Source organism: Primulina eburnea, chromosome 15, assembly GCF_022965805.1.
Source record: "Primulina eburnea isolate SZY01 chromosome 15, ASM2296580v1, whole genome shotgun sequence".
Taxonomy (NCBI): Eukaryota; Viridiplantae; Streptophyta; class Magnoliopsida; order Lamiales; family Gesneriaceae; genus Primulina; species Primulina eburnea.
Genome location: NC_133115.1, coordinates 4,021,202 through 4,048,248, shown reverse-complemented (window position 1 = coordinate 4,048,248; position 27,047 = coordinate 4,021,202). Strand labels below are relative to the sequence as shown.

General features: G+C 38.2%; 1 protein-coding gene and 1 long non-coding RNA gene across 2 annotated transcripts; one reads left to right on the top strand and one right to left on the bottom strand.

Annotated features, from left to right (window-relative positions):
- The first annotated feature begins 23,752 nt into the window (after window positions 1-23,752).
- On the top strand, window positions 23,753-24,178 carry LOC140814416 (uncharacterized). Its single transcript, XM_073173386.1, has one exon. The coding sequence runs from the start codon at window positions 23,753-23,755 to the stop codon at window positions 24,176-24,178; it is 426 nt and encodes a 141-aa protein (XP_073029487.1).
- Window positions 24,179-25,502: 1,324 nt separating this feature from the next.
- On the bottom strand, window positions 25,503-26,719 carry LOC140814863 (uncharacterized). Its single transcript, XR_012114185.1, has 3 exons — window positions 26,354-26,719; window positions 25,808-26,237; window positions 25,503-25,707 (listed from the first exon to the last, which is right to left on the bottom strand). It is a non-coding gene; the product is annotated as an uncharacterized lncRNA (long non-coding RNA).
- Window positions 26,720-27,047: the final 328 nt, after the last annotated feature.

The window sequence follows — 27,047 nt, the reverse complement described above, 5'->3', positions numbered from 1 at the left end:
CACCAATTTCTTCTTGGTCGACCAAGATGTTGGTCCTTTGGTCTACCAAGAAGAAATTTCTTCTTGGTCGACCAAGAAGAGTCTTCTTGGTCGACCAATTTAATTTTGATCGACCAATTTTTCTGGGTGAATGATAGATGGTTCGTAAATTTTAATTGAGAAATATGTGTGTCGACCGAGAAGAAAGAGAAAAAGACAATTAATTGATTAAGTTAAAAATTTAATTACGACTAATATTATAATCAGGAGTCAACTCCTTGTTTCTTAAAAAAAAAGTCAGAGTCCTCATTTTTTAAATAACTTCTTTCTCACTCCTACTTTTTTAATTGTCCCTTTGATAGAACTGAGGCGCAATGGGAATGTGACGTTGAAAGGTACTGTAATTATTTTCAAATAAAAACATTAAAATTGTCAAAAATTTAAAAAATCAAATTGTAATTGAAATTCGTATCATACATGACTAAAATAATATTATATGAATAAAATATAATAAAATTATATAACTAAAAATATAAATTTTCCTTAAATTTAGATAACTTATTCGTAAATTTTAAATCTTCTTCAAAATTTTTGTAAAATATCATTTATCCCGAATTTATGTTATTAGTTCACACGATTATAGTATATTAAATACATAAAGTATTGGTATCAAGAGTGAGTCTCATGTGAGACCGTCTCACGGATCATAATCTGTTAGACGGGTTAACCCTACTCATATTCACAATAAAAAGTAATACTCTTAGCATAAAAAGTAATACTTTTTCATTGATGACCCAAATAAGATATCCGTCTCACAAATACGACCCGTGAGACCGTCTCACACAAGTTTTTGCCTGGAATCAAATTTCGACAAGTATTTATGGTCTGAACGAATTATTAAGTTTCTTTTAAAAAAAATTATTTTTTAATACTAAAAAACCTAGTTTATCAAATTTAGGAACTTTATTTTAATTTCATCTTAATAAATTTTATATTTTCCATTTCATAAAAAAATATTTAATAATTTTTTTTATGCTCAAAATAATTTTTTTCCTTGATAAAAAAAATTATGAATATTTATTTAAATATTATTATAAAAATAATAATTTTAAATATAAGCGATACAATTTTTTTAATATAAATAATATTATTTTTAATTATCAAATAAAAATCCAAATTACATTTAATTTTTTTCCAAACACCATATTTGTGGGGACCCGGACGCTAGTCAAGTTTTTAATCATCATTGGGACTAATTAATCAATTATAAAACAGGGTCTAAAATTTTTTTTTAAAATGCGGAACGTAGTGAAATCAAACTCATATACATATCAGTATAAAATACAATACAAGTCCTGTACTGCATGCATTCAACTAAACTAAGGTTTAACAACTAATGTCAAGTGTTCCAACCCTATTATACATCATAATCCAAGTCCGGAGCCTCCACTCTAATCACGATCTTTCCTCATCTCCTGGACCCTGATCCTGTCCCACCTGTTGTCATGTACACATACAGACAAGACAACAGCCGGATAACTCCGGTGAGAATATAATCCCAGTATAAATAAACGAAACATGCAATCATATAAACAAATATAATGCATGTAATCAGGTAATAGTAATATGTATCAAAATCTGAAACATAATTACAATTCTACAATTCAGACTAGACTCAATCCTAGTCTAGGGATCCCGGTTTCCAAATGTGGTGTTCCTATATCGAATTCCGTAATAGAAGGAACTCTGATCCTATTACTCGATATAACCAAATATGGTGTTCCTATATCGAATTCCGTAATAGAAGAATTCCAATCCTATTTACTCGATATAACCAAACATCCGGAGTCCTGACCTAACCGTCATGGACTGTAGCTCTATCGCTAATATCCTTATCTTGAGACATCGTGCAATGTGCCGTGGCGATCCCGCCACTATCAGGCACTTCCGTCCCAAGATTTCTATACTATCTTGTGACATCGTGCAATGTTCTCGTGGCGATCCCACCACTATCAGGAACTTCTGTCACAAGATTACTCATCTACTACCTGTTGTCTATAATTCAAGAGAACAATGACATCAATCAAATCAATGCAAATATCAATGCAATAAAGTAAAGTATGTGATTTAGGAAAACTCAAGTCTAAACCGACTCAAGTCGATCTCCCAATACCACAATGACTTATACCTTTCTTTCGTCGGTTTCTGGCTCAGTCGAAGTCCTAAATTCACAGTCTGTCTGGCAATGACAATATCAATAATCTCATGTCAATATACCTTTCAAATCAATAACAATCTGATCAATCTTGATTTAATTCAAAATCAACGGCATAACGGTACAATTTCAATATCCCCGTCAATACAAAATCCTCAAATCACAGTTACAATCCATAACCCATATCCAATACAATCCGTAATCCAATCACAATTCAAATCTGTCTGGTATAAATCAATATACCCTAAAAATTCATAACAATTCCATAATCAGTCCGTTTCATAATCTGACTTCGATTCTATGATGTCTAATATATCAAGAACAACATATATGAGTTCCATTCAATTCTGGCAATATCATAATTCCAAAACATGTCAAAACGTAGTAAAACTTACGTCCAGTTGTAGCCTACGTCGATAGGAACTCAATACCGAAGTCGGATTCAAAATCAGACGGACGGATTTCTCGTAGAAGGCGTAAGGATTTTCAGAAACTTCCCTCTTCTTCTCTGATTTTTGCTGAATAATTTCGAAGGAATTTCAGTTTATATATATCAATGCATGCATGTCATGAGGTGTCACAATTTTCGCAAAACACGTTGCACCGCGGGTGCGGTAGTTTCAAGACCGCGGGTGCGCTCATGCTTCGGCAGCACTTTCATTTTCTGAAATTCGACGACCGCGGGTGCGGTCTTGTTTGCACCGCGGGTGTGGTCCTGCACCGCGGGTACGGTCGTGTTTCTTACCACGGGTGCGGTGAGGCTACTGGAATTTGCCCCAAGTTTCTGTCCATGAACTGCGGGTGCGGTGTCTTCCTGAGCGCGGGTGCGGTACTCCATGCCATATTTTTTCATAATTCCATTTTCAAATACGTTTCTCGGTATCCCGATTAATCCCTTCATAATCAAATGAGAATATAAATCAATCCTCATTAATTACAGTGACTAATTATCGGGCATTACATTTCTCCCTCCCTAAGATACGATTTCGTCATCGAAATCACAGATAGTCAAATCATATCATTAAGAGAGAATGTAATTAAAAGTCGAATAAAATTTACATCAGTGAAATAATGCTGGGAATTCTTGTCTCATATCAGATTCAGTTTCCCAAGTAGCTTCTTCAATGCCATGACCAGTCCATTGAACTTTCACAAGAGGAATCGTTTTTGTTCTGAGCTGTTTTTCTTTACGATCGATAATCCGGATCGGTTTCTCGACATAACTCAATGTCTCATCCAGCTCGATCTCGTCTGGCTGAATCACATGAGAATCATCAGGGAGATATTTTCGCAGCATTGATACATGAAAGACATTATGTATTCCAGATAATGAAGGCGGCAAGGTGAGTCGATAGGCACGATCTCCTATCTTTCCAAGAATCTCATACGGACCAACGTATCGTGGAGAGAGTTTCTCTTTCTTGCCAAATCTGACAACTCCTCTGAAAGGAGAAATCTTCAGGAATACTCGGTCTCCCACCTCAAATACCAACGGTCGTCGTCTGAGGTTGGCATATTTGGCTTGTCGGTCTTGAGCTGCCTTCATTTTCTTCTGAATCAATTTCACTTTCTCGGTCATATCTCTAATCATATCAGGTCCAGTCTCAGGAACTTCAGAGATATCATCCCAATAAAGAGGGGATCTGCATCTCTTTCCGTACAACGCTTCGAAAGGAGCCATCTCAATACTCGTTTGATAGCTGTTGTTGTACGAAAATTCGCAAAGTGGCAATGCATCTTGCCAATTAGTGCTAAAATCAAGCACTACAGCTCTCAGCATATCCTCCAATGTCTGGATCGTACGCTCTGACTGTCCGTCAGTCTGTGGATGATATGCGGTACTCAAATGTAATTTCGTACCAAGAGCTTGCTGCAAACTCTGCCAGAAGTGCGAAGTAAACCGAGGATAACGGTCTGAAACAATCGACTTCGGCACTTCCGTGCAATCTAACCACTTCCTTGACATAGATATCGGCCATCTGATCATATCTGTACGTCATTTTGTAGGGAATGAAACATGCAGATTTGGTTAATCGGTCAATCACGACCCAAATCGCATCACAACCTCGGGAGGATCTCGGTAATTGAGTCACAAAATCCATGGAAATGTTATCTCATTTCCATTCAGGAATGGACAAACTCTGCAACAATCCTCCTGGTTTCTTTCTTTCAGCCTTCACCTGTTGGCAATTTAGACACTTCGATACAAATGTAGCAATATCCTCTTTTATTTGTTTCCACCAGTATTGTGTCTTCAAGTCATTATACATTTTCCTGCCACCAGATGAATGCTAAATCGGCTGTTGTGTGCCTCTGTCAGTATCCGCTGTCTCAATTCTGAAACATTCGGCACAACAAGATGATTATTCACATACAAAATACCATTTTGAACCTGGTATTCCGATCGATGTCCAGCTCTAACCATTTCAATCGAATTCTGCACGTTCTGATCAACCCTCTGTGCCTCTTTGATTCTCAATATCAATTCTGGTTCAACTTGAATTGTATACAATCTCAGAGGCTGACAATCTGTTTTAAAAGCTAATCCAGACAAACAGCAGTCTTCTATCAAATTCGAGACACCTATCATCGATAAGGATAGTGCACAGACCTTTCGACTCAGCGCATCTGCTGCTGCGTTGGATTTCCCCGGATAGTATTTGATTTCACAATCAAAGTCTTTCAGTAAATCCAGCCATCTCCGCTGTCTCATATTCAGCTCTGATTGCGAAAACAGATATTTCAAGCTTTTATGATCAGAATATATTTCGAATTTCTCACCGTAGAGGTAATGTCGCCATATCTTCAAAGCAAAGACAATTGCTGCAAATTCAAGATCATTAATTGGGTAGCGAGTTTCATGGGGTTTCAGCTGTCTCGAGGCATAAGCAATCACATGCCCCCGCTGCATCAAAACACAACCCAATCCTCGGTGAGATGCATCACAATACACGACAAAGTCATCAGTACCTGAAGGAATCGTTAACACAGGCGCACTGGTCAATCTCTTTTTCAATTCCAGAAAACTGGATTCACAGTCTTCTGACCAAACAAACAGAGCATTCTTCTGAGTCAGCTGAGTAATAGGTTTGGCAATACTTGAAAAATATTTAATGAATCGACGATAATATCCTGCCAAACCCATAAAACTGCGAATCTCTGGCACAGATGTAGGTATTGGCCAACTAATCACGGCTTCAACCTTACTGGGATCAACTGATATCCCATCTCCGGATATAATATGTCCCAGAAATACCACCTGTCTCAACCAAAACTCACATTTCGACAGTTTAGCATACAGTTTCTCCGTCCTCAAAATTCTCAACACAGTCCTCAGATGATTAGCATGCTCAATCATATTCTTTGAATAAATCAAATATCATCAATGAATATCATAACAAAAACATCCAAATATTTCTGAAAGACGCGGTTCATCAATCCCATAAATACCGCCGGTGCATTCGTCGAACCAAATGGCATGACAATAAATTCATAGTGTCTATACCTGGTTCTGAATGTTGTCTTAGAGATATCAGAGTCCCTGACTCTCAGTTGATGGTATCCAGATCTCAGATCGATCTTGGAATATACAGATGAACCCTGCAACTGATCAAATAAATCATCAATCCGAGGCAATGGATATTTATTCTTTACCGTTGCCTTGTTTAGCACCCAATAGTCGATACAAAGTCTCATCGACCCGTCTTTCTTCCTCACAAACAGTACTGGAGCACCCCAAGGAGATACACTCGGTCTGATATACCCCTTGGCCAGTAAATCCTCCAACTGTTCTTTCAACTCGATCGGTGTCATCCTGTAAGGAGCCCTCGAGATCAGAACTCTTCCTGGCATCAATTCGATGCTGAAGTCTATTTCTCGAATCGGAGGTAATCCAGGAATCTCATATGGAAAGACATCAGCAAACTCACACACCACTGGCAAATCCGCCAATGCTGGGCTCGATTTCAGTAAATCAACTGAATATATCAGGAATCCATCCGCTGCCTTCTGCAATAATCGAGTCATATTCATTGCAGATATCAAAGGAATTCTAGCACGAGAACCCTTACCATAAAATTTCCACTCCTCAGCCATCTCAGGTCTGAATCGAACTATCTTGTGGAAGCAATCGACTGTAGCTCGGTACTTGGTCAACATATCGATACCGACAATACAATCAAAATCAGATAAACCAAGCACAATACAGTCTAACTCAATCGTATGCCCATCGTACTGCAGTATACACGATTTAACAGATTTTACTGATATCAAACATGTTCCTAACGGAGACGTGACAGATACTACAGTGGCTAATGACTCAACATGCAATGTGTGCATCTCTCCAAAATAAAGGTATGAGATTATTTTGGAGAGATGCACCAGTATCAATCAATACATATGCAGGATAACCATAAATAAAACAGTTACCTGCAACTACATCGTCAGGTGCATCCAGTGCCTGCTCCTCGGTCAAAGCAAAAACTCTGGCCTGCTGTCTCGGAGGCTAGCTCACTGTCTGGCCCCCTCCTGGCCTCTGGTGTGACTGGGAAGACGGTGCTGGCTGAAAAGTATGCACGGCAGATGGTCGTCTACCTGTCTGAGCCACTGATCCCGATGACTCACCTGCCTGCGATCCCTGGGCACTCCTCTGGGGACACACTCGGGCAAAGTGTCCTTGCTGTCTACAAATACGACAGCTGCCCACCACTCCTCGGCACTGATCTGTGGAATGCCTCCCTCCACAAGTACCACAGTACGGTCCTGTATAACTCTGGCCCTGACCGGTCTGTCTAGAGCCACTCGAACTGGACGAGCTAGTTCCTGATTTCTTGAATTGCTTCCCTCTAGCCTTCAAGAAATCCTTCTTCCTGCTACTGCTCCTGCCACCTTCAAATCGAGGAGGTGGTTGTTGCTGTCCCGATACTGAAAGCACAAACGAAGCCTCTCTCTGCCTCATCAGTCCTGCTTCGGCTCCCTCAGCTCTGTTCAAGGCATCGGTAAAATTGTTTGGCCTCCCGGTATTCACCAAGTAAAGATTTCAGGATTTAGGCCATTTATGAACTGATCCGCAACGGCCTCGTCATGTTCAGCTACATGGGGAGCAAATCGGAGCAGTGTAGAGAACTTACCCACATAGTCCTCAATGTTTAACTGGCCTTGTCTCAAGTTTGCAAACTCGTCTCTCTTATCCTTCCTATAAGATACTGGAAAGAACCGTAGATAAAACTCAGACTTAAACACACTCCAGGTAATGGCCGTACCTCGTTGTTCCAATGCCCGTTTCGTCGTGATCCGCCAGTGTTTAGCCACATCATGCAGTTGGAGTTCTATCAGTTTCACCCTCTTTTCCTCAGTATATTCCAAAGATTCAAACATCGCTTCAATATCGTCCAACCAACTTTCACAATCCACGGAATTCTCCGTACCTTTCAAAGTCGGTGGATGAAATGACGGAAACCTTTTCAACAGTTTCTCCATTGGTGTAGGAGTCACATCCATGGGAGGATTCGAGGTACTCCCCTGTTCTGGCATTCTTCTCGGAGGTATATCTGAAATCAAAAGGATTAGTAACCCCAAACCAAAGTTCTATTTCAGTCCTCCTCTGATCATCTTACTGCTGATCCAGAATCGGCTCTGATTCCTTCTCAATAATACATGTTTTCAAATCAAATCAGATAAATAGACAACCATGTATTATAAAGCAGTAAATCATGCTAGCAATCAAAAGCAGGAAAGAAAACACATTCTATCCCCGCTCACTAACTCCTATCTCAATCTCAAGGATCTATCGCTCTGATACCACTTGTTGTGGGGACCCGGACGCTAATCAAGTTCTTCATCATCATTGGGACTAATTAATCAATTATAAAACATGGTCTAAATTTTTTTCTTAAAATTGCGGAACGTAGTGAAATCAAACTCATATACATATCAGTATAAAATACAATACAAGTCCTGTACTGTATGCATTCAACTAAACTAAGGTTTAACAACTAATGTCAAGTGTTTCAACCCTATTATACATCATAATCCAAGTCCGGAGCTTCCACTCTAATCACGATCTTTCCTCATCTCCTGGACCCTGATCCTGTCCCACCTGTTGTCATGTACACATACATACAAGACAACAGCCGGATAACTCCGGTGAGAATATAATCCCAGTATAAATCAACGAAACATGCAATCATATAAACAAATATAATGCATGTAATCAGGTAATAGTAATATGTATCAAAATCTGAAACATAATTACAATTCTACAATTCAGACTAGACTCAATCCTAGTCTAGGGATCCCGGTTTCCAAATGTGGTGTTCCTATATCGAATTCCGTAATAGAAGGAACTCTGATCCTATTACTCGATATAACCAAATATGGTGTTCCTATATCGAAATCCGTAATAGAAGAATTCCAATCCTATTTACTCGATATAACCAAACATCCGGAGTCCTGACCTAACCGTCATGGACTGTAGCTCTATCGCTAATATCCTTATCTTGAGACATCGTGCAATGTGCCGTGGCGATCCCGCCACTATCAGGCACTTCCGTCCCAAGATTTCTATACTATTTTGTGACATCGTGCAATGTTCCCGTGGCGATCCCACCACTATCAGGCCTACGTCGATAGGAACTCAATACCGAAGTCGGATTCAAAATCAGACGGACGGATTTCTCGTAGAAGGCGTAAGGATTTTCAGAAACTTCCCTCTTCTTCTCTGATTTTTGCTGAATAATTTCGAAGGAATTTCAGTTTATATATATCAATGCATGCATGTCATGAGGTGTCACAATTTTCGCAAAACACGTTGCACCGCGGGTGCGGTAGCTTCAAGACCGCGGGTGCGCTCATGCTTCGGCAGCACTTTCATTTTCTGAAATTCGACGACCACGGGTGCGGTCCTGCACCGCGGGTGCGGTCGTGTTTCTTACCGCGGGTGCGGTGAGGCTACTGGAATTTGCCCCAAGTTTCTGTCCATGAACCGCGGGTGCGGTGTCTTCCTGAGCGCGGGTGCGGTACTCCATGCCATATTTTTTCATAATTCCATTTTCAAATACGTTTCTCGGTATCTCGATTAATCCCTTCATAATCAAATGAGAATATAAATCAATCCTCATTAATTACAGTGACTAATTATCGGGCATTACAATATTGAAATTCCAATTCCATTTATTTAAAGTACAAACATTATTTTTTATGCATTCAAGCACAATGTTGAAGTTTTTCTTTGTGCGGGTTATAGAGTGATCATTGGTTCCTTTTGGCTTTTTAATTAAAATAGATAATTTCATTACTATTATTAATTAATTGATTGATTATTAATATAATCTTCATTCATAGTTAATGAAAAAAAATAAAAAAAGATAAAACAATTATGTTTTGAAAGATATTTTAAAAAATATTTCCTTGTCAAATCCAACAGAAAAAATCATTCTGAAAATGAATTACAAAGTTCAAAATCCTCATTATTAACCTTATTTTGCTGGTTATGTCAGAAAAGTTGTCAAATTATTAATGATTACTTTACATTAATCACGTCATCAAGTATTTCACACTTACTTTTTTTTTTTGACATTCTATATTTTTTACTTCAGTTTTAAATAAGTAAAATAAAAAAGAGATGAATGAAAATAACTCAGTTATTAATTTTTTAGCTGTCCAAAATTTGAACTTCTCAGTTTTGGACTCGAGCATGATGAACCTGAAACTATGATCCCTCAAGCTCAAAGATAGCTGCGGCAAGTGTTTAGAGAATTGGAAACTTCTATAAGAAAAATGGAGTCAAATCTTTGAGAGTTCATCAACACTCAATTGCTATGATCGAAGATTTTGTTTTAGATTTTTTCTTGATCTGATGAAAGTTCGAGTCAAAACTTGAAGATTTGGCCAACGTATCTTGGTACAAATTGGTTACATAACAAATAAAGAATTAGTAAAGACTTTAGTGTTCTGTGTTTGCTTTTCCATTTCTTGGGATTGTATTTTGGTACCAGAAAGTTTAGTCCAAATCATCTTTTTCGTTATATGTTTTCGGAATTCGATTGTACATCAACAGGCACTGCCTGAATACACTCAAATTTTGGGGACCCGGACGCTAATCAAGTTCTTAATCATCATTGAGACTAATTAATCAATTATAAAACAGGGTCTAAATTTTTTTCTTTTAAATACGAAACGTAATGACATAAAACATACATATATGCTTCTCAGTATATAAAAGTACAAATTCTGTACCACATACATTTATTCAACTAAGGTTTAAACAGCTAATATCAAGTGTCCAACCCTATCTCTAATCCAAGTCCGGAGCCTCCACTCTAATCACGATCTTTACTCATCTCCTGGACCCTGATCATGTCCCACCTGTTGTCATGTACATATACAAACAAGACAACAGCCGGATAACTCCGGTAAGAATAAATCCCAGTATAAATTAAAGAAACATGCAATCATATCAACAAATATAAAGCATGTAATCAGGTAACAGATATATGTATCAAAATCTGAAACATAAACAATCATAGACTGTCGACAATGTTCATAACTCTATCATTCAGACTAGACTCAATCCTAGTCTAGGGATCTCGGTTTCCAGATGTGGTGTTCCTATATCGAATTCTGTAATAGAAGGAACAATAATTCCATTACTCGATATAACCAAATATGGTGTTCCTATATCGAATTCCGTAATAGAAGAATTACAATCCTATTTACTCGATATAACCAAACATCCGGTGTCCTGACCTAACCTGTCATGGACTGTAGCTCTATCGCTAATATCCCATCTTGAGACATCGTGCAATGTGCCCGTGGCGATCCCACCACTGTCAGGTACTTCCGTCCCAAGATTTCTATACTATCATGTGACATCGTGTAATGTGCCCGTGGCGATCCCACCACTATCAGGCACTTCTGTTACAAGATTACTCTTCTAATACCTGCTATCTATAACTCAAGAGAACAAGTATATCAGTCAAATCAATGCAAATATCAATGCAATAAAGTAAAGTATGTGATTTAGGGAAACTCAAGTCTAAACCGACTCAGTCGATCTCCCAATACCACATTGACTTATACATTTCTTTCGTCGGTTTCTGGCTCAGTCGAAGTCCTGAATTCACAGTCTGTCTGGCAATGACAATTTCAATAATCTCATGTCAATATACCTTTCAAATCAATAACAATCTGATCAATCTGGATTTAATTCAAAATCAACGGCATAACGGTACAATTTCAATATCTCCGTCAATACAATATCCTCAAATCACAGTTACAATCCCACAACTCATATCCAATACAATCCGTAATCCAATCACAATTCAAATCTGTCTGGTATAAATCAATATACCCTAAAAATTCATAACAATTCCATAAACAGTCCTGTTTCTCAATTCGACTTCGATTCTACGATGTCTAACATGTCAAGAACATCATATATGAATTCCATTCAATTCTGACAATAGCATAATTCCAAAACATGTCAAAACGTAGTAAAACTTACGTCCAGTTGTAGCCTACGTTGATAGGAGCACAATACTGCAGTCAGATTTCAAATCGAACGGACGGATCAAAATATAAAGGCGTAAGGATTTTACAAGCCTTTCTCGTTCCTTTTTCTTTCTTTCCTTCTGAATTCGAAGGAATGATATATATATATATATATATATATATATATATATATATATATATATATATATATATATCAAGGCATGCATACAGCGAGGTGGCACGATTTTTGCAAAACACGTTGCACCGCGGGTGCGGTAACTTCAGGACCGCGGGTGCGGTCCCGTTTCTGACGCGGGTGCGGTGACCCTACTGTACCAATACATAAAATTTCCCGAAGCACGACCGCGGGTGCACTATGTTTCTTACCGCGGGTGCGCTCAAACACCGCGGGTGAGCTCCATTTTCTACCGCGGGTGTGGTGATCATTCTGTAAAAATAGCATACCCTACTGCCTCCTCACTGCGGGTGCGGTGTAATTTGAGGCGCGGGTGCGGTGTTGCTTCGGCAACACATTCTAAAATTCAGAATAAATGGCCGCACATTATCTTAAATCATGTCTCAGTTGGCCCTTTCATAATCACGTTAATTATAAGTCAATAATCTTTGATTGACAGTGATTAATTCTCGGGCATTACATTTCTCCCCCCCATAAGATACGATTTCGTCCTCGAAATCACAGGCATTTCATTCGTATCAATAAGGAGTATATACAGAACTGTATAAGAATTTACATTATAGAAACAACTCTGGGAATTCTTGTCTCATATCTGATTCAGTCTCCCAAGTTGCTTCTTCAGTACCATGACGAGTCCATTGAACTTTCACAAGAGGAATCGTCTTTGTTCTGAGCTGTTTTTCTTTACGATCGATAATCCGGATCGGTTTTTCAACATAACTCAATGTCTCATCTAGTTCGGTCTCGTCTGGCTGAATCACGTGAGAATCATCAGGAAGATACTTCCGCAGCATAGATACATGAAAAACATCATGTATTCCTGATAATGAAGGCGACAAGGCAAGTCGATAGGCACGATCTCCTATCTTTTCGAGAATTGCATAAGGACCTACATATCTTGGAGACAATTTTCTTTCTTGCCAAATCTGAAAACACCTCTGAAAGGAGAAATCTTCAGGAATACTCGGTCTCCTACCTCAAATACCAACGGTCGTCTTCGGAGGTTGACATATTTGGCTTGTCTGTCCTGGGCTGCCTTCATTTTCTTTTGAATCAATTTCACTTTCTCAGTCATATCTCTGATCATATCAGGTCCAGTCTCAGGAACTTCAGAGATATCATCCCAATAAAGAGGGGATCTGCATTTCTTTCCGTACAACGCTTCGAATGGAGCCATTTCAATACTCGTTTGAGAGCTATTGTTGTACGAAAATTCGCAAAGTGGCAATGCATCTTGCCAGTTAGTGCTAAAATCAAGCACTACAGCTCTCAGCATATCTTCCAATGTCTGAATCGTTCGTTCTGACTGTCCATCAGTCTAAGGATGATATGCGGTACTCAGATGTAACTTCGTACCAAGAGCTTGCTGCAAACTCTGCCAAAAGTGTGAAGTAAACCGAGGATCACGGTCTGAAACAATTGACTTCGGCACTCCATGCAATCTAACAACTTCTTTGACATAAATATCGGCCATCTGATCATATCTATATGTCATTTTGTATGGAATAAAACATGCAGATTTGGTCAATCGATCAATCACGACCCAAATGGCATCACAACCTCGGGAGGATCTCGGTAACTGTGGGGACCCGGACGCTAATCAAGTTCTTAATCATCATTGGGACTAATTAATCAATTAAAACAGGGTCTAAATTTTTTTTTTAAAATGCGGAACGTAGTGACATACAACATATATACATATCAGTATATAAAATACAAATCCTGTATTTCAACATTTATTCAAACTAGGGTTTAAAACTAAAGTCAAGTGTTTAACCCTACATCTAGTCCAAGTCCGGTGCCACCACTCTAATCACGATCTAGCTCTTCATCTCCTCGACCCTGGACCTGTCCCACCTGTTGTCAAGTACACATACAGACAAGACAACAGCCGGATATACCGGTGAGAATATAATCTCCAGTATAAATCAATGAAACATGCAATCATATAAACAATATAAAGCATGTAATCAGGTAACATGAATATGTATCAAAATCTGAAACATAAACAATATCAAATCAAACTGTCGACATCAATCATAATTCAGACTAGACTCAATCCTAGTCTAGGGATCCCGGTTTCCAGATGTGGTATTCCTATATCGAATTCCGTAAAGGATGGAACCATAATCTCTATTACTCGATATAACCAGTGCCCTGGTATTCCTATATCGAATTCCGTAATAGAAGAATTCCAATACCCTTTACTCGATATAACCAAATATGGTGTTCCTATATCGAATTCCGTAATATATTCCATTACTCGATATAACCAAACATCCAGTGTCCTAACCTAACCGTCAAGGACTGTAGCTCTATCGCTAGCATCCTATCTTGAGACATAGTGCAATGTGCCGTGGCGATACCACCACTATCCGGCACTTCTGTCCCAAGATAACTTGTCTAATACCTGTCATCTAAATACAAGAGAACAAGTACATTAATCAATGTAATGCAAATATCCATGCAATAAAATAAAGTATGTGATTTAGGGAAACCCAAGTCTAAACCGACTCAAGTCCATCTCCCAATACCACATTGACTTATACCTTTCGTTGCAGTCTCGGTTTCCTGCTCAGTCGAAGTCCTGAATTCACAGTCTGTCTGGTAATCACAATATCAATAATCTCATATCAATATACCTCCCAAATCGATAACAATCTGATCAATCTGAATTTAATTCAAAATCAACGGCATAACAGTATCATTTCACTATTCCCGTCAATACCATCTCAACATCTATCGATTACAATCTATAACCCATATCCAATATAAACTGTAATCGATTCACGATTCAAATCTGTCTGGTATAAATCAATATACCCTAAGAATTTATAACAATTCCAGAATCAATCCGTTTCTAAATCTGACTTCGATTCTATGATGTCTAATATGTCAAGAACATCATATATGAATCCTATTCAATTCTGACAATGACATAATTTCAAAGCATGTCAAAACGTAGCAAAACTTACGTCAAAGTGTAGCCTACGTCGATAGGATTACAGTACTGAAGTCGGATTCAAATTCTGACGGACGGATTTCTCAGAAAAGACGTAAGGATTTTCAACACAAAAACAGAACCCTTTTCTCGATTATTCTTGCTTCTGAATCTTCAAAGTGAAGGATAAACGTATATATATTACAAGTTGCTCGGTTAAAGAAACGTGGCTCATTTCCATACAATTCAGGCGGCGCTCGAGCGGTCAAAAACTACCGCTCGGGCGCCGAACATTCTGTCCAAGCACTCGGCATGTCGCGCACTGGCGCTCGGGCGGTGATAAACTACCGCTCGAGCGCGGCATCTTCTGTCCAATTCTTCCGGATTACACATTTGGCGCTCGGGCGGTCATTTCTTACCGCTCGGGCGCCACTATTTCTGTCCAACACTTGCACCCGTCATATTTAATCTTATTTCATGTCCCGATTAATCCTTTCACAATCATATCAAATTATAAATCAATAATTCTAGATTACTAGGATTAAATTTCCGGGCATTACAGTAAGTGCGTCACAAAATCCATGGAAATGTGATCTCATTTCCATTCAGGAATGGACAAACTCTGTAACAATCCTTCTGGTTTCTTTCTTTCAGCTTTCACCTGTTGGCAATTCAGACATTTGGCTACAAATTCAGTCACATCAGATTTCATTTGTTTCCACCAATACTGTGCCGTTAAATCATTGTACATTTTCCTGCCACCAGGATGAATGCTAAAACGACTGTTGTGCGCTTCTGAAAGTATTCGCTGTCTCAAATCTGAAACATTGGGCATAACAATACGATTATTCACATACAAAACACTATTCCGAACCTGATATTCCGATTGATGACCAGCTCTGACCATTGCAATCAAATTCTGTACGTTCTGATCAACTTTCTGTGCCTCTTTGATTTTCAATATCAACTTTGGTTCAACTTGAATCGTATGTAATCTCAGAGGCTGACAATATGTTTCAAAAACTAATCCAGACAAACAGCAGTCTTGTATCAAATTCGAGACACCTATCGTCGATAAGGATAGTGCACATACCTTTCGACTCAGCGCATCTGCTGCTGCATTGGACTTCCCCGGATAGTAGTTGATTTCACAATCAAAGTCTTTCAGTAAATCCAGCCATCTCCGCTGTCTCATATTCAGCTCTGATTGCGAAAACAGATATTTCAAGCTTTTATGATCAAAATAGATTTCGAATTTCTCACCGTATAAATAATGCCGCCATATCTTTAATGCAAAGACAATGGCTGTCAATTCAAGATCATGAATTGGGTAACGAGTTTCATGGGGTTTCAGCTGTCTCGAGGCATAAGCAATCACATGCCCCCGCTGCATCAAAACACAACCCAATCCTCGGTGAGATGCATCACAATAAACAACAAAGTCACCAGTACCCGATGGGATAATCAATACGGGTGCACTGGTTAGTCTTTTCTTTAATTCAAGAAAACTGGTCTCACACTCCTCAGACCAAACAAACGGAGCATTTTTCTGAGTCAACTGTGTAATCGGTTTGGCAATACTCGAAAAATCTTTAATGAATCGACGATAATATTCTGCCAAACCCATAAAACTGCGAATCTCTGGCACAGATATAGGTTTCGGCCAACTAATCACGGCTTAAACCTTACTGGGATCAACTGATATACCGTCTCCCGATATAATGTGACCCAAAAACACAACCTGTTTCAGCCAAAGCTCGCATTTCGTCAATTTAGCATACAGTTTCTCTGCCCTCAAAATTCTCAACACAGTCCTCAGATGATCAGCATGCTCAATCATATTCTTTGAATAAATCAATATATCATCAATGAATATGATAACAAAATCATCCAAATATTTCTGAAAGACGCGGTTCATCCATCTCATAAATATCGCCGGTGCATTCGTCAAATCAAATGGCATGACAATAAATTCATAGTGTCCATACCTGGTTCTGAATGCTGTCTTAGATATATCAGAGTCCTTGACTCTCAGTTGATGGTATCCAGATCTCAGATCGATCTTGGAATATACAGATGAACCCTGCAACTTATCAAACAAATCATCAATATGAGGCAATGTATATTTATTCTTTACTGTTGCCTTGTTCTGCTGCCGGTAGTCGATACAAAGTCTCATCGACCCGTCTTTCTTCCTTACGAACAGTACTGGAGCACCCCAAGGAGATACACTCGGTCTGATATACCCCTTGGCCAGTAAATCCTCCAACTGTTCTTTCAATTCTTTCAATTCGATCGGTGCCATCCTGTAAGGATCCCTCGAGATCGGAACTGTTCCTGGCATTAACTCAATGCTGAAGTCTATCTCTCGAATCGGAGGCAATCCAGGAATCTCATCTGGAAAGACATCAGCAAACTCACATACCACTGGCAAATCCGCCAATGATGGGCTCGATTTCAGTAAATCAACTGAATATACCAGGAATCCATCCGCTCCCTTCTGCAATAATCGAGTCATATTCATTGCAGATATCAAAGGAATTCTAGCACGAGAACCCTTACCATAAAATTTCCACTCCTCAGCCATCTCAGGTCTGAATCGAACTATCTTATGGAAGCAATCGACTGTAGCTCGATACTTGGTCAACATATCGATACCGACAATACAGTCAAAATCAGATAAACCAAGCACAATACAGTCTAACTCAATCGTATGCCCATCGTACTGCAGTATACACGATTTAACAGATTTTACTGATATCAAACCTGTTCCTAACGGAGACGTGACCGATACTACAGTGGCTAATGACTCAACAGGCAATGTGTGCATTAATGCAAATCTCTCCAAAATAAAGGTATGAGATGCACCAGTATCAATCAATACATATGCAGGATAACCATAAATAAAACAGTTACCTGCAACTACATCGTCAGGTGCATCTAGTGCATCCTCCTCGGTCAAAGGAAAAACTCTGGCCTGCTGTCTCGGAGGCTGGCTCACTGTCTGGCCCCCTCCTGGCCTCTGCTGTGACTGGGAAGACGGTGCTGGCTGAAAAGTATGCACGGCAAATGGTCGTCTACCTGCCTGAGCTACTGATCCTGATGACTCAGCTGCCTGTGATCCCTGGGCACTCCTCTGGGGACACACTCGGGCAAAGTGTCCTTGCTGTCTACAAATACGACAGCTGCCAACCAGTCCTCGGCACTGCTCTGTGGAATGCCTCCCTCCACAAGTGCTACAGTACGGTCCTGTATAACTCTGGCCCTGACTAATCTGTCTCGAGCCGCTTGAACTGGACGAGCTAGTTCCCGATTTCTTGAATTGCTTCCCTCTAGCCTTCAAGAAATCCTTCTTCCTGCTACTGCTGCTGCCACCTTCAAATCGAGGATGTGGTTGTTGTTGTCCCGGTACTGGAAGCACAAACGAAGCCTCTCTCTGTCTCATCAAACCTGCTTCGGCTCCCTTGGCTCTGTTCAAGGCATCGGTGAAATTGTTTGGCCTCCCGGTATTCACCAAGGTAAAGATTTCAGGATTCAGGCCATTTATGAACTGGTCCGCAACGGCCTCCTCATGTTCAGCTACGTGGGGAGCAAATCGGAGCAGTGTAGAGAACTTAGACATATAATCCTCAATGTTTAACTGGCCTTGTCTCAAGTTTGCAAACTCGGCTCCGTTGTCCTTCCTATAAGATACTGGAAAGAACCGCAGATAAAATTCAGACTTAAACACATTCCAGGTAATGGCCGTACCTCGTTGTTCCAATGCCCGTTTCGTCGTAATCCACCAATTTTTAGCAACGTCATGCAGTTGGTGTCCGATCAGTTTCACCCTCTTCTCATCAGTATACTCCAACGATTCGAACATCATTTCAATATCGTCCAACCAACTTTCACATTCCACGGAATTCTCCGTACCTTTCAAATTCGGTGGATGAAATGACTGAAACCTTTTCAACAGTTTCTCCATTGGTGTAGGAGTCACATCCATGGGAGGATTCGAGGTACTCCCCTGTTCTGGCATTCTTCTCGGAGGCATATATGAAATCAAAAGGATTAGTAACCCCAAACCAAAGTTCTATTTCAGTGCTCCTCTGATCATCTTACTGCTGATCCAGAATCGGCTCTGATTCCTTCTCAATAATACATGTTTTCAAATCAAGTCAGATAAACAGATAAACATGCATTATAAAGCAGTAAATCATGCTAGCAATCAAAAGCAGGAAAGAAAACACATTACTACCTCGCTCACTAGTTCCTATCTCAGTCTCAAAGATCTATCAGCTCTGATACCACATGTTGTGGGGACCCGGACGCTAATCAAGTTCTTAATCATCATTGGGACTAATTAATCAATTATAAAACATGGTCTAAATTTTTTTCTTTTAAATGTGGAACGTAGTGACATAAAACATACATATATACTTCTCAGTATATAAAAGTACAAATTCTGTACCACATACATTTATTCAACTAAGGTTTAAACAGCTAATATCAAGTGTCCAACCCTATCTCTAATCCAAGTCCGGAGCCTCCACTCTAATCACGATCTTTCCTCATCTCCTGGACCCTGATCCTGTCCCATCTGTTGTCATGTACACATACAGACAAGACAACAGCCGGATAACTCCGGTGAGAATAAATCTTAGTATAAATCAACGAAACATGCAATCATATCAACAAATATAAAGCATGTAATCAGGTAACAAATATATGTATCAAAATCTGAAACATAAACAATCATAGACTGTCGACAATGTTCATAACTCTATCATTCAGACTAGACTCAATCCTAGTCTAGGGATCCCGGTTTCCAGATGTGGTGTTCCTATATCGAATTCCGTAATAGAAGGAACAGTAATTCCATTACTCGATATAACCAAATATGGTGTTCCTATATCGAATTCCGTAATAGAAGAATTCCAAACTATTTACTCGATATAACCAAACATCCGGTGTCCTGACCTAACCGTCATGGACTGTAGCTCTATCGCTAATATCTCATCTTGAGACATCGTGCAATGTGTCCGTGGCGATCCCGCCACTGTCAGGTACTTCCGTCCCAAGATTTCTATACTATCATGTGACATCGTGCAATGTGCCCGTGGCGATCCCACCACTATCAGGCACTTCTGTCACAAGATTACTCGTCTAATACCTGTTATCTATAACTCAAGAGAACAAGTATATCAGTCAAATCAATGCAAATATCAATGCAATAAATTAAAGTATGTGATTTAGGTAAACTCAAGTCTAAACCGACTCAGTCGATCTCCCAATACCACATTGACTTATACCTTTCTTTCGTCGGTTTCTGGCTCAGTCGAAGTCCTGAATTCACAGTCTGTCTGGCAATGACAATATCAATAATCTCATGTCAATATACCTTTCAAATCACTAACAATCTGATCAATCTGGATTTAATTCAAAATCAACGGCATAACGGTACAATTTCAATATCCCCGTCAATACAATATCCTCAAATCACAGTTGCAATCCATAACCCATATCCAATACAATCTGTAATCCAATCACAATTCAAATCTGTCTGGTATAAATCAATATACCCTAAAAATTCATAACAATTCCATAAACAGTCCGTTTCTCAATCCGACTTCGATTCTACGATGTCTAACATGTCAAGAACATCATATATGAATTCCATTCAATTCTGACTATAGCATAATTCCAAAACATGTCAAAACGTAGTAAAACTTACGTCCAGTTGTAGCCTACGTTGATAGGAGCACAATACTGCAGTCAGATTTCAAATCGAACGGACGGATCAAAATATAAAGGCGTAAGGATTTTACAAGCCTTTCTCGTTCTTTTTTCTTTCTTTCCTTCTAAATTCGAAGGAATGATACATATATATATATATATATATATATATATATATATATATATATATATATATATATATATCAAGGCATGCATACAGCGAGGTGGCACGATTTTTGCAAAACACGTTGCACCGCGGGTGCGGTAACTTCAGGACCGCGGGTGCGGTGACCCTACTGTACCAATACATAAAATTTCCCGAAGCACGACCGCGGGTGCGCTATGTTTCTTACCGCGGGTGCGGTGATCATTCTGTAAAAATAGCATACCCTACTGCCTCCTCACCGCGGGTGCGGTGTAATTTGAGGCGCGGGTGCGGTGTTGCTTCGGCAACACATTCTAAAATTCAGAATAAATGGCCGCACATTATCTTAAATCATGTCTCAGTTGGCCCTTTCATAATCACGTTAAATTATAAGTAAATAATCTTTGATTGACAGTGATTAATTCTCGGGCATTACACAAATTGTGCCACGTGGAATTTTTCTTCCTTTTTATTTTTAAACAAAAAATAACCAAAAAAAATAAATAAATTACAAAAGTCATAACTATGGTTAGGGTTTGGCCCAATAATTCAAAATTTCACTTCCCACGTACATCTTTTATTTTGGAATTGTAGACTACCATGTTTCTCCTTTGTTCTTCTTCTGCCGTTCACCTCCTTAATACACATAATGTACCCCTCCATGACACTTCTTCCTCAACGGAAGTCTCTTGGCAAAGATTAGTCGACACCTCCAACGTTGCTCAATTGATTAAAAATTGGGACATCAACTTCCTTTAAAGGTGGGTTTTTTTACAATGAGTGTGCGAGAATTCCTACAAGGAGTGTGCGACAATTTTTACGGACACTTCTTCCTCGTTCCCAGACATTTCTCCCTCAACGTTTGTCTCCTCTAAAAGCATCCATCGTTCGCCGCCATTTCCCTCCCACCGGTTACGACGTCAGCTTCTATTAAAGGTGAGTTTTTTTTTACGGATTAATGTTCATGGCATTCCGATTCGCCATCAGACTGATTTTTTTTGTTTACGCTTCTTTGTGACTGTACATTGTTTACGCTTCTTTGTGCATAGAAAAAGGGGAGTCGGCTGTGAATATTTTTTTAAATACTCAAACTTCAAATTTTGACTATATATTTTGTATAAAAGTAAACTAAGAAGTGTCTGTGATTGGAATCAGCGAATAAATTATTTTTATTTTGGGACAGCATATTTAAGGCATTGAGAAGATGTAGTAGATGATTTTATAGAAGTGGTTGCAATGTGTTGTTTTATTGAAATCGTTCATTGTATAAATAACTGGTATTATTCATTATTTTTTATTTCCTTTTGTTTTTTCAGATTGCATAGTTGGAATATGGAAGATAACAAGCCAATTTCACTTGAGGAGTTGGACGGAAACTATGATCAAGAAGATGACGAGCAAACTGAACAACACGTGGTTGAAAACTTCGAGGTACAAAATGAAAATTCGGTTGTTGATGTTTTGAAGAGTAAACTACTAGTGGATACGGTTGTGAATAGTTTGGAAGATGCCTATTTATTATATTGTCAATATGCACATGCCAAAGGTTTTAATGTGAGGAAGGGTGACCAACGATGTTTTTCTCATACTAATGAACTTCAGTCCAAAGAATTTATCTGTTCATGTGAATGTTCAAAAGACAAAAGAAATTCTAGTAAAAGGATTCTAGTTTATCAAAAGTTGATCACTAAAACTAACTGTAAAGCGAAATTGAAGATCGCAAGGGAAAAAGAAAGTGAATAGCGGGTGAGTAGATTTGTGGAGGAGCATAACCATGAAATGTTTGCATCTGATCAAAATCACTAGTTAAGATCGGCACACAATATATCACATGCAAAAAAAATCGACTTTAGAAGCCATGGTAAATGCTGGAATATTTGTCTCCAATGTTGTTTCTTTTATGGAACATGAAGCATGTGGGATAGAAAATTTAGGTTTTATCAGAAATTATGCATATGATCATATGAGTCGACTGAAAAAACATACAAAAGTTGAGAATGGAGATGCCACTGCGCTTATTAAATATTTTATAGATAAGGAGAATAAGGAGAATTACTTTTACTGGAACGTTCAGTTGGATGAGGACGATAGATTGATGAACTTTTTCTTTAGGGATTATAGATGTGCTGTTGATTATGATTTTTTTGGTGATATATTGTCGATTGATACAACCTACAAAACAAATAAGTATAATTTGATTTGTGCTCCATTTTTGGTATCAATCACCATATGCAAAATGTTATGTTTGGTTTGGCATTTATGTCACATGAGACCGAAAGCTCTTTTGAATGGTTGTTTACAATATTTCTTGATTCTATGAATGGAAACCAACCGCAAACTATCTTTTCATATCATTGTCAAGCCATGATGAATGCCATTGAAACGGTTTTCCCAGATTCACATCACCGGTTATGTCAATGACATATAAATCAGAATGCTCCTTCACACTTTGGTAGTTTAAATGGTGATTCAAATTTCAAGAAGTTGTGGTATAAATGTATGAATTGTTGTGAATCTGAATATGAATTTGAGGCAACATGGAAATACATGATTGATACATATAATTTGGATGGTCATAAGTAGGTTGAATGAGATGTACATAATAAGGAAAAAATAGGCGACTGATTTTAGTAATGGTAAGTTCAGTGCGAGACTATTGGCTACTTCCAGGAGCGAAGTCACGAATATGGTTTTAAAAAAAACAGGCAATAAGATGAGTTCTTTGTATGAATTTGTGCTTAATTATACAAAGATTCAGAAAAATTGGCAGTCGAAAGAGAAGACAGAGGATAATCGTTGTCGTCACGGTAAGCCTCCACAGATTTTGAAAAACAATCCTTTGTTGATTCATGTTGCTGATGTTTATACAATTTCTATTTATCAGTTATTTGAAATTGAATGGTGAATTCTTTGAATTGTAAATCTCTTGAACCACCAGCCTGTTTTGGCAATTATTGGAATTAGATTCAGATCAAAGTAAAATCTCATGATGAAAACTCAATGGTTAGGCATGTGTTATTCAATAAGCAAAGTCGTGAAATAAAGTGTAGTTATTGTAAGTTTGAGACAATGAGGATTTTGTGTAAACATGTTTTGATGGTGTTTAATTGCATGGATGTTACTGTTATACCCAAGTGCTATATTTTGAGGAGATGGATGAAGAATATAAAAAGTCGAGTTAACACCGATTTGCAAGAAAGTGGCATTGATGGTGATGGTGGTGCTCATGTTTCTCAGATGGAATTTGTCAACCAAATAATGAGATCGGTATATGATCTAAGTCCATTGAGCAAACCCTATGAGTGTGCGAGAAAAACATTACATACATTGGTTGACACCGCAAAAGATGAAATCTCCAACCTTGTACAGAATTTGAGTATAAACGAGCGGTGTGATGATGATCCGAGTGAAGATCAAATAGGCGAAGTATGCATTCGTAACCCTCTTACCGCAAAAGCGAAAGGGATTACAAATGCAAATATTACACGACACTAGGATCATACGAGCAAAAAAGGTATTCATCTACATGATCATATTATACACTTTATCTACTAGTTGATGTTTATATTGGTTTGAATGTGCTACATGAAATAACATAAAAAAAAGAGGGCAATGTTCAGAAGATGGCAACAAAACACGGGAAATAAACTTCATACACTCACTATCGCAAAATCAGTTTGCATCCCCGCAATTTTCATCTGTATCTGGGCACAATGACCAAATACAATATTCAAGTCAAACGGTAACTTAGTTTTTTTCCATAATTATATGCATATTTGTATTACATATTTTTTTATATTTAAAATCCAGGTAGGTTTTTTGAAGCTTCTCAAATGAATTTACCATCTTATCCGTTTGGGGCTCCTCCTACATCAAAAGGACATCAAGTAAGAACTGTTGTAAATATCAAATACGTATTTTTTACAAATTTATATTTGGTTAAATTAAATTTACGATGTTTAGAGATTTTGTCATGAAAATGCAGGAAGGTTATACTAATTTTTTTGAAGCTTCTCAAATGAATTTACATTCTTATCCGTTTGGGGCTCCTCCTACATCACAAGGACATAAAGTTAGGATTGTTATAAATATCAAATAGGTATTTTTTAAAATTTTATATTTGATTAAATTAAATTTACGTTGTTTAGGGATTTGGTCATGAGAATTGAAGGAAGATTGGGTGGAATCCAAAAGCAAATAGTTTGAAAAGAATCCAAAGCCGTGGCCGAGTTATAAAGGACATCAGAGATTGCCTTCTGTTTCACAATTGTTCCTTATTGTCTGTAATTTTTTTTGTTGCAAAGTTTATTTTCCCTGAATATTTTCTTAATTCGCTACTTTGTAACAATGACCACCACGAAGTTATCCAAACATGTTCATGTCAATTGAAAATTCTCACATTTTCAAAAAGGAGAAACAACATGATGAAAAATTCTCACATTTTCAGATGCGATAAAACACCATTTTCAGAACTGTACCACATGATGCATTTACAGATCAAGAAACAACTAAGAAACAACATAAGAAATAACATAAAAAACATCTCATTAGTACATTGAGAAACAACTAAGAAACAACATAATAAAAATCTCATTAGTACATTAAGAAACTAAGCCAACATATCAAAAGCAATAAACACTAGACATCATCACTAATTTTCATAGATTCAAGTATTGCTTTGAGCTCTTCAGAAATCTCAATCATTTTTAAGGCATTTTTCTAATGCTCACGGGCTAGGTCTGCCTGAGCAGCTATCAATTTAGCAATTCTTTCGTTATGTTTGGCTTTTCTACTAGAATTTTTGGTGGACGTTGAAATTTCAGTGGACGTCGAACTTTCAGTGGACGTCGAACTTGAAGCGGCATAATGTTTTTCCATATATTCATCAAATGCTCTCAATGCCTCTGCTTTACTGTAATATCCCTTGTAGGAAGCCCCACGAAATCCATTTACTTGCACTTGTGCCTCTTCCCAACTATCATAAACACCAGGTTTTTTCCAGCAAAAACAACATACGTTTTCACCTAAATTTTAAAAACATTTTCAGATAAAGTAAATACTAAGCATGAATAAATTTAAAGTTTTGCAGTAGAGTAATGTAAAACACGAAAAAAAAAAATTTACCATCTTAGCAAGTTAGCTTTGCTATAAACAAATCTTTTCGACTCAATCATGAAAGCAGCATGTGCGATATGGTAAATATGAGTATTTCCTAAAAGGATTAAACTGTCCCTTTCTTTATTTTCCATACTCTACAAGGATTAAATCAGATTGAGTCCTAGTAATTTGAGGCAAATTATCGGTTTGAAGAAAGGTTCTGCACATAGGGCTTCCAAACCACAAAGACATGAAAACAATTTAAATCATAGCTCCCTATGCACTTCTTAAACAATCTTATGATCATATCAACAAGTACCAGTTCACTCCTTATATTTTAGCAAACCAAGAAATCTGGAAAAACTCTGAGAATTCACACATTGATCTTTATCTTCATCAATAAACATTCTAAAGTTGGTGCAAATATGGTGATCATTGTACAAATCTAAAGGTCCACCTGCACCAGCAATAATCGAAGACATTAAAACATCAATGACATAGAATCGAACAGTATTATGTAATGAAAATTTTTAACAAGCACATATTCAATGTTTGTGAGCATGGGTCATGTACCAAGTCATGAATATATTCTTGGTCATCTTTATGAAGCCAAAATGTGTAATCATCATTTAAGTCAAGGTTTTCAGATAGATAAAGGGATCCAAAGTTGTGTTTTCATTGTACCTGCAGCAAGGTGGAAGCGTTGCGAGGAAGAAGCGTTGCTAACGGCGGAGCAGGGTGGAAGCGTTGCTAATGGCGGAGCACGGTGGAAGCCATGGAAAACAACTAGCGGGGTAGGCGAGGAAGAGGCGACACACAGTGGAAGCGTTGCTGGCTGCGCATGGTGGAAGAGGCGGCGTCCGATGGAAAAAGCGAAGAAGAACAAAAGTAGATAAGCTTCAGATCTACGAAGGAACATCGATTGTGTGGTGTTGAGGGAACAAAATTAGATCTGATCTTTATTTCCCACCATGGGGTAGATTTCAATTAACCATGGAATGATTTGGGTTTGAGAGTTATTTGTATTGATTTTCTGAAAATTAGAAAGTATCGACATGATGAAGCTTCCAGATTGATATGGTTTAAAAACATTTTTTATAATAAAAGTAAGTGCCACGTGTCGCAATATAAATGGATTCAGGCAGTGCCTGTTGAGGTATAATCGAATGAACTTATGTTTTCCAAGTGTGAAGATGTTAGCTCGACGGGGCTTAGATTCTGGCCTTGTAAGATACAAGAAGACCCACGAAAATCATTTTGGCATCGA

Excerpts from the sequence above, each read along its gene's own strand:
- LOC140814416 (XM_073173386.1), top strand. The coding sequence starts at position 23,753 with ATGAGGATTTTGTGTAAACATGTTTTGATGGTGTTTAATTGCATGGAT.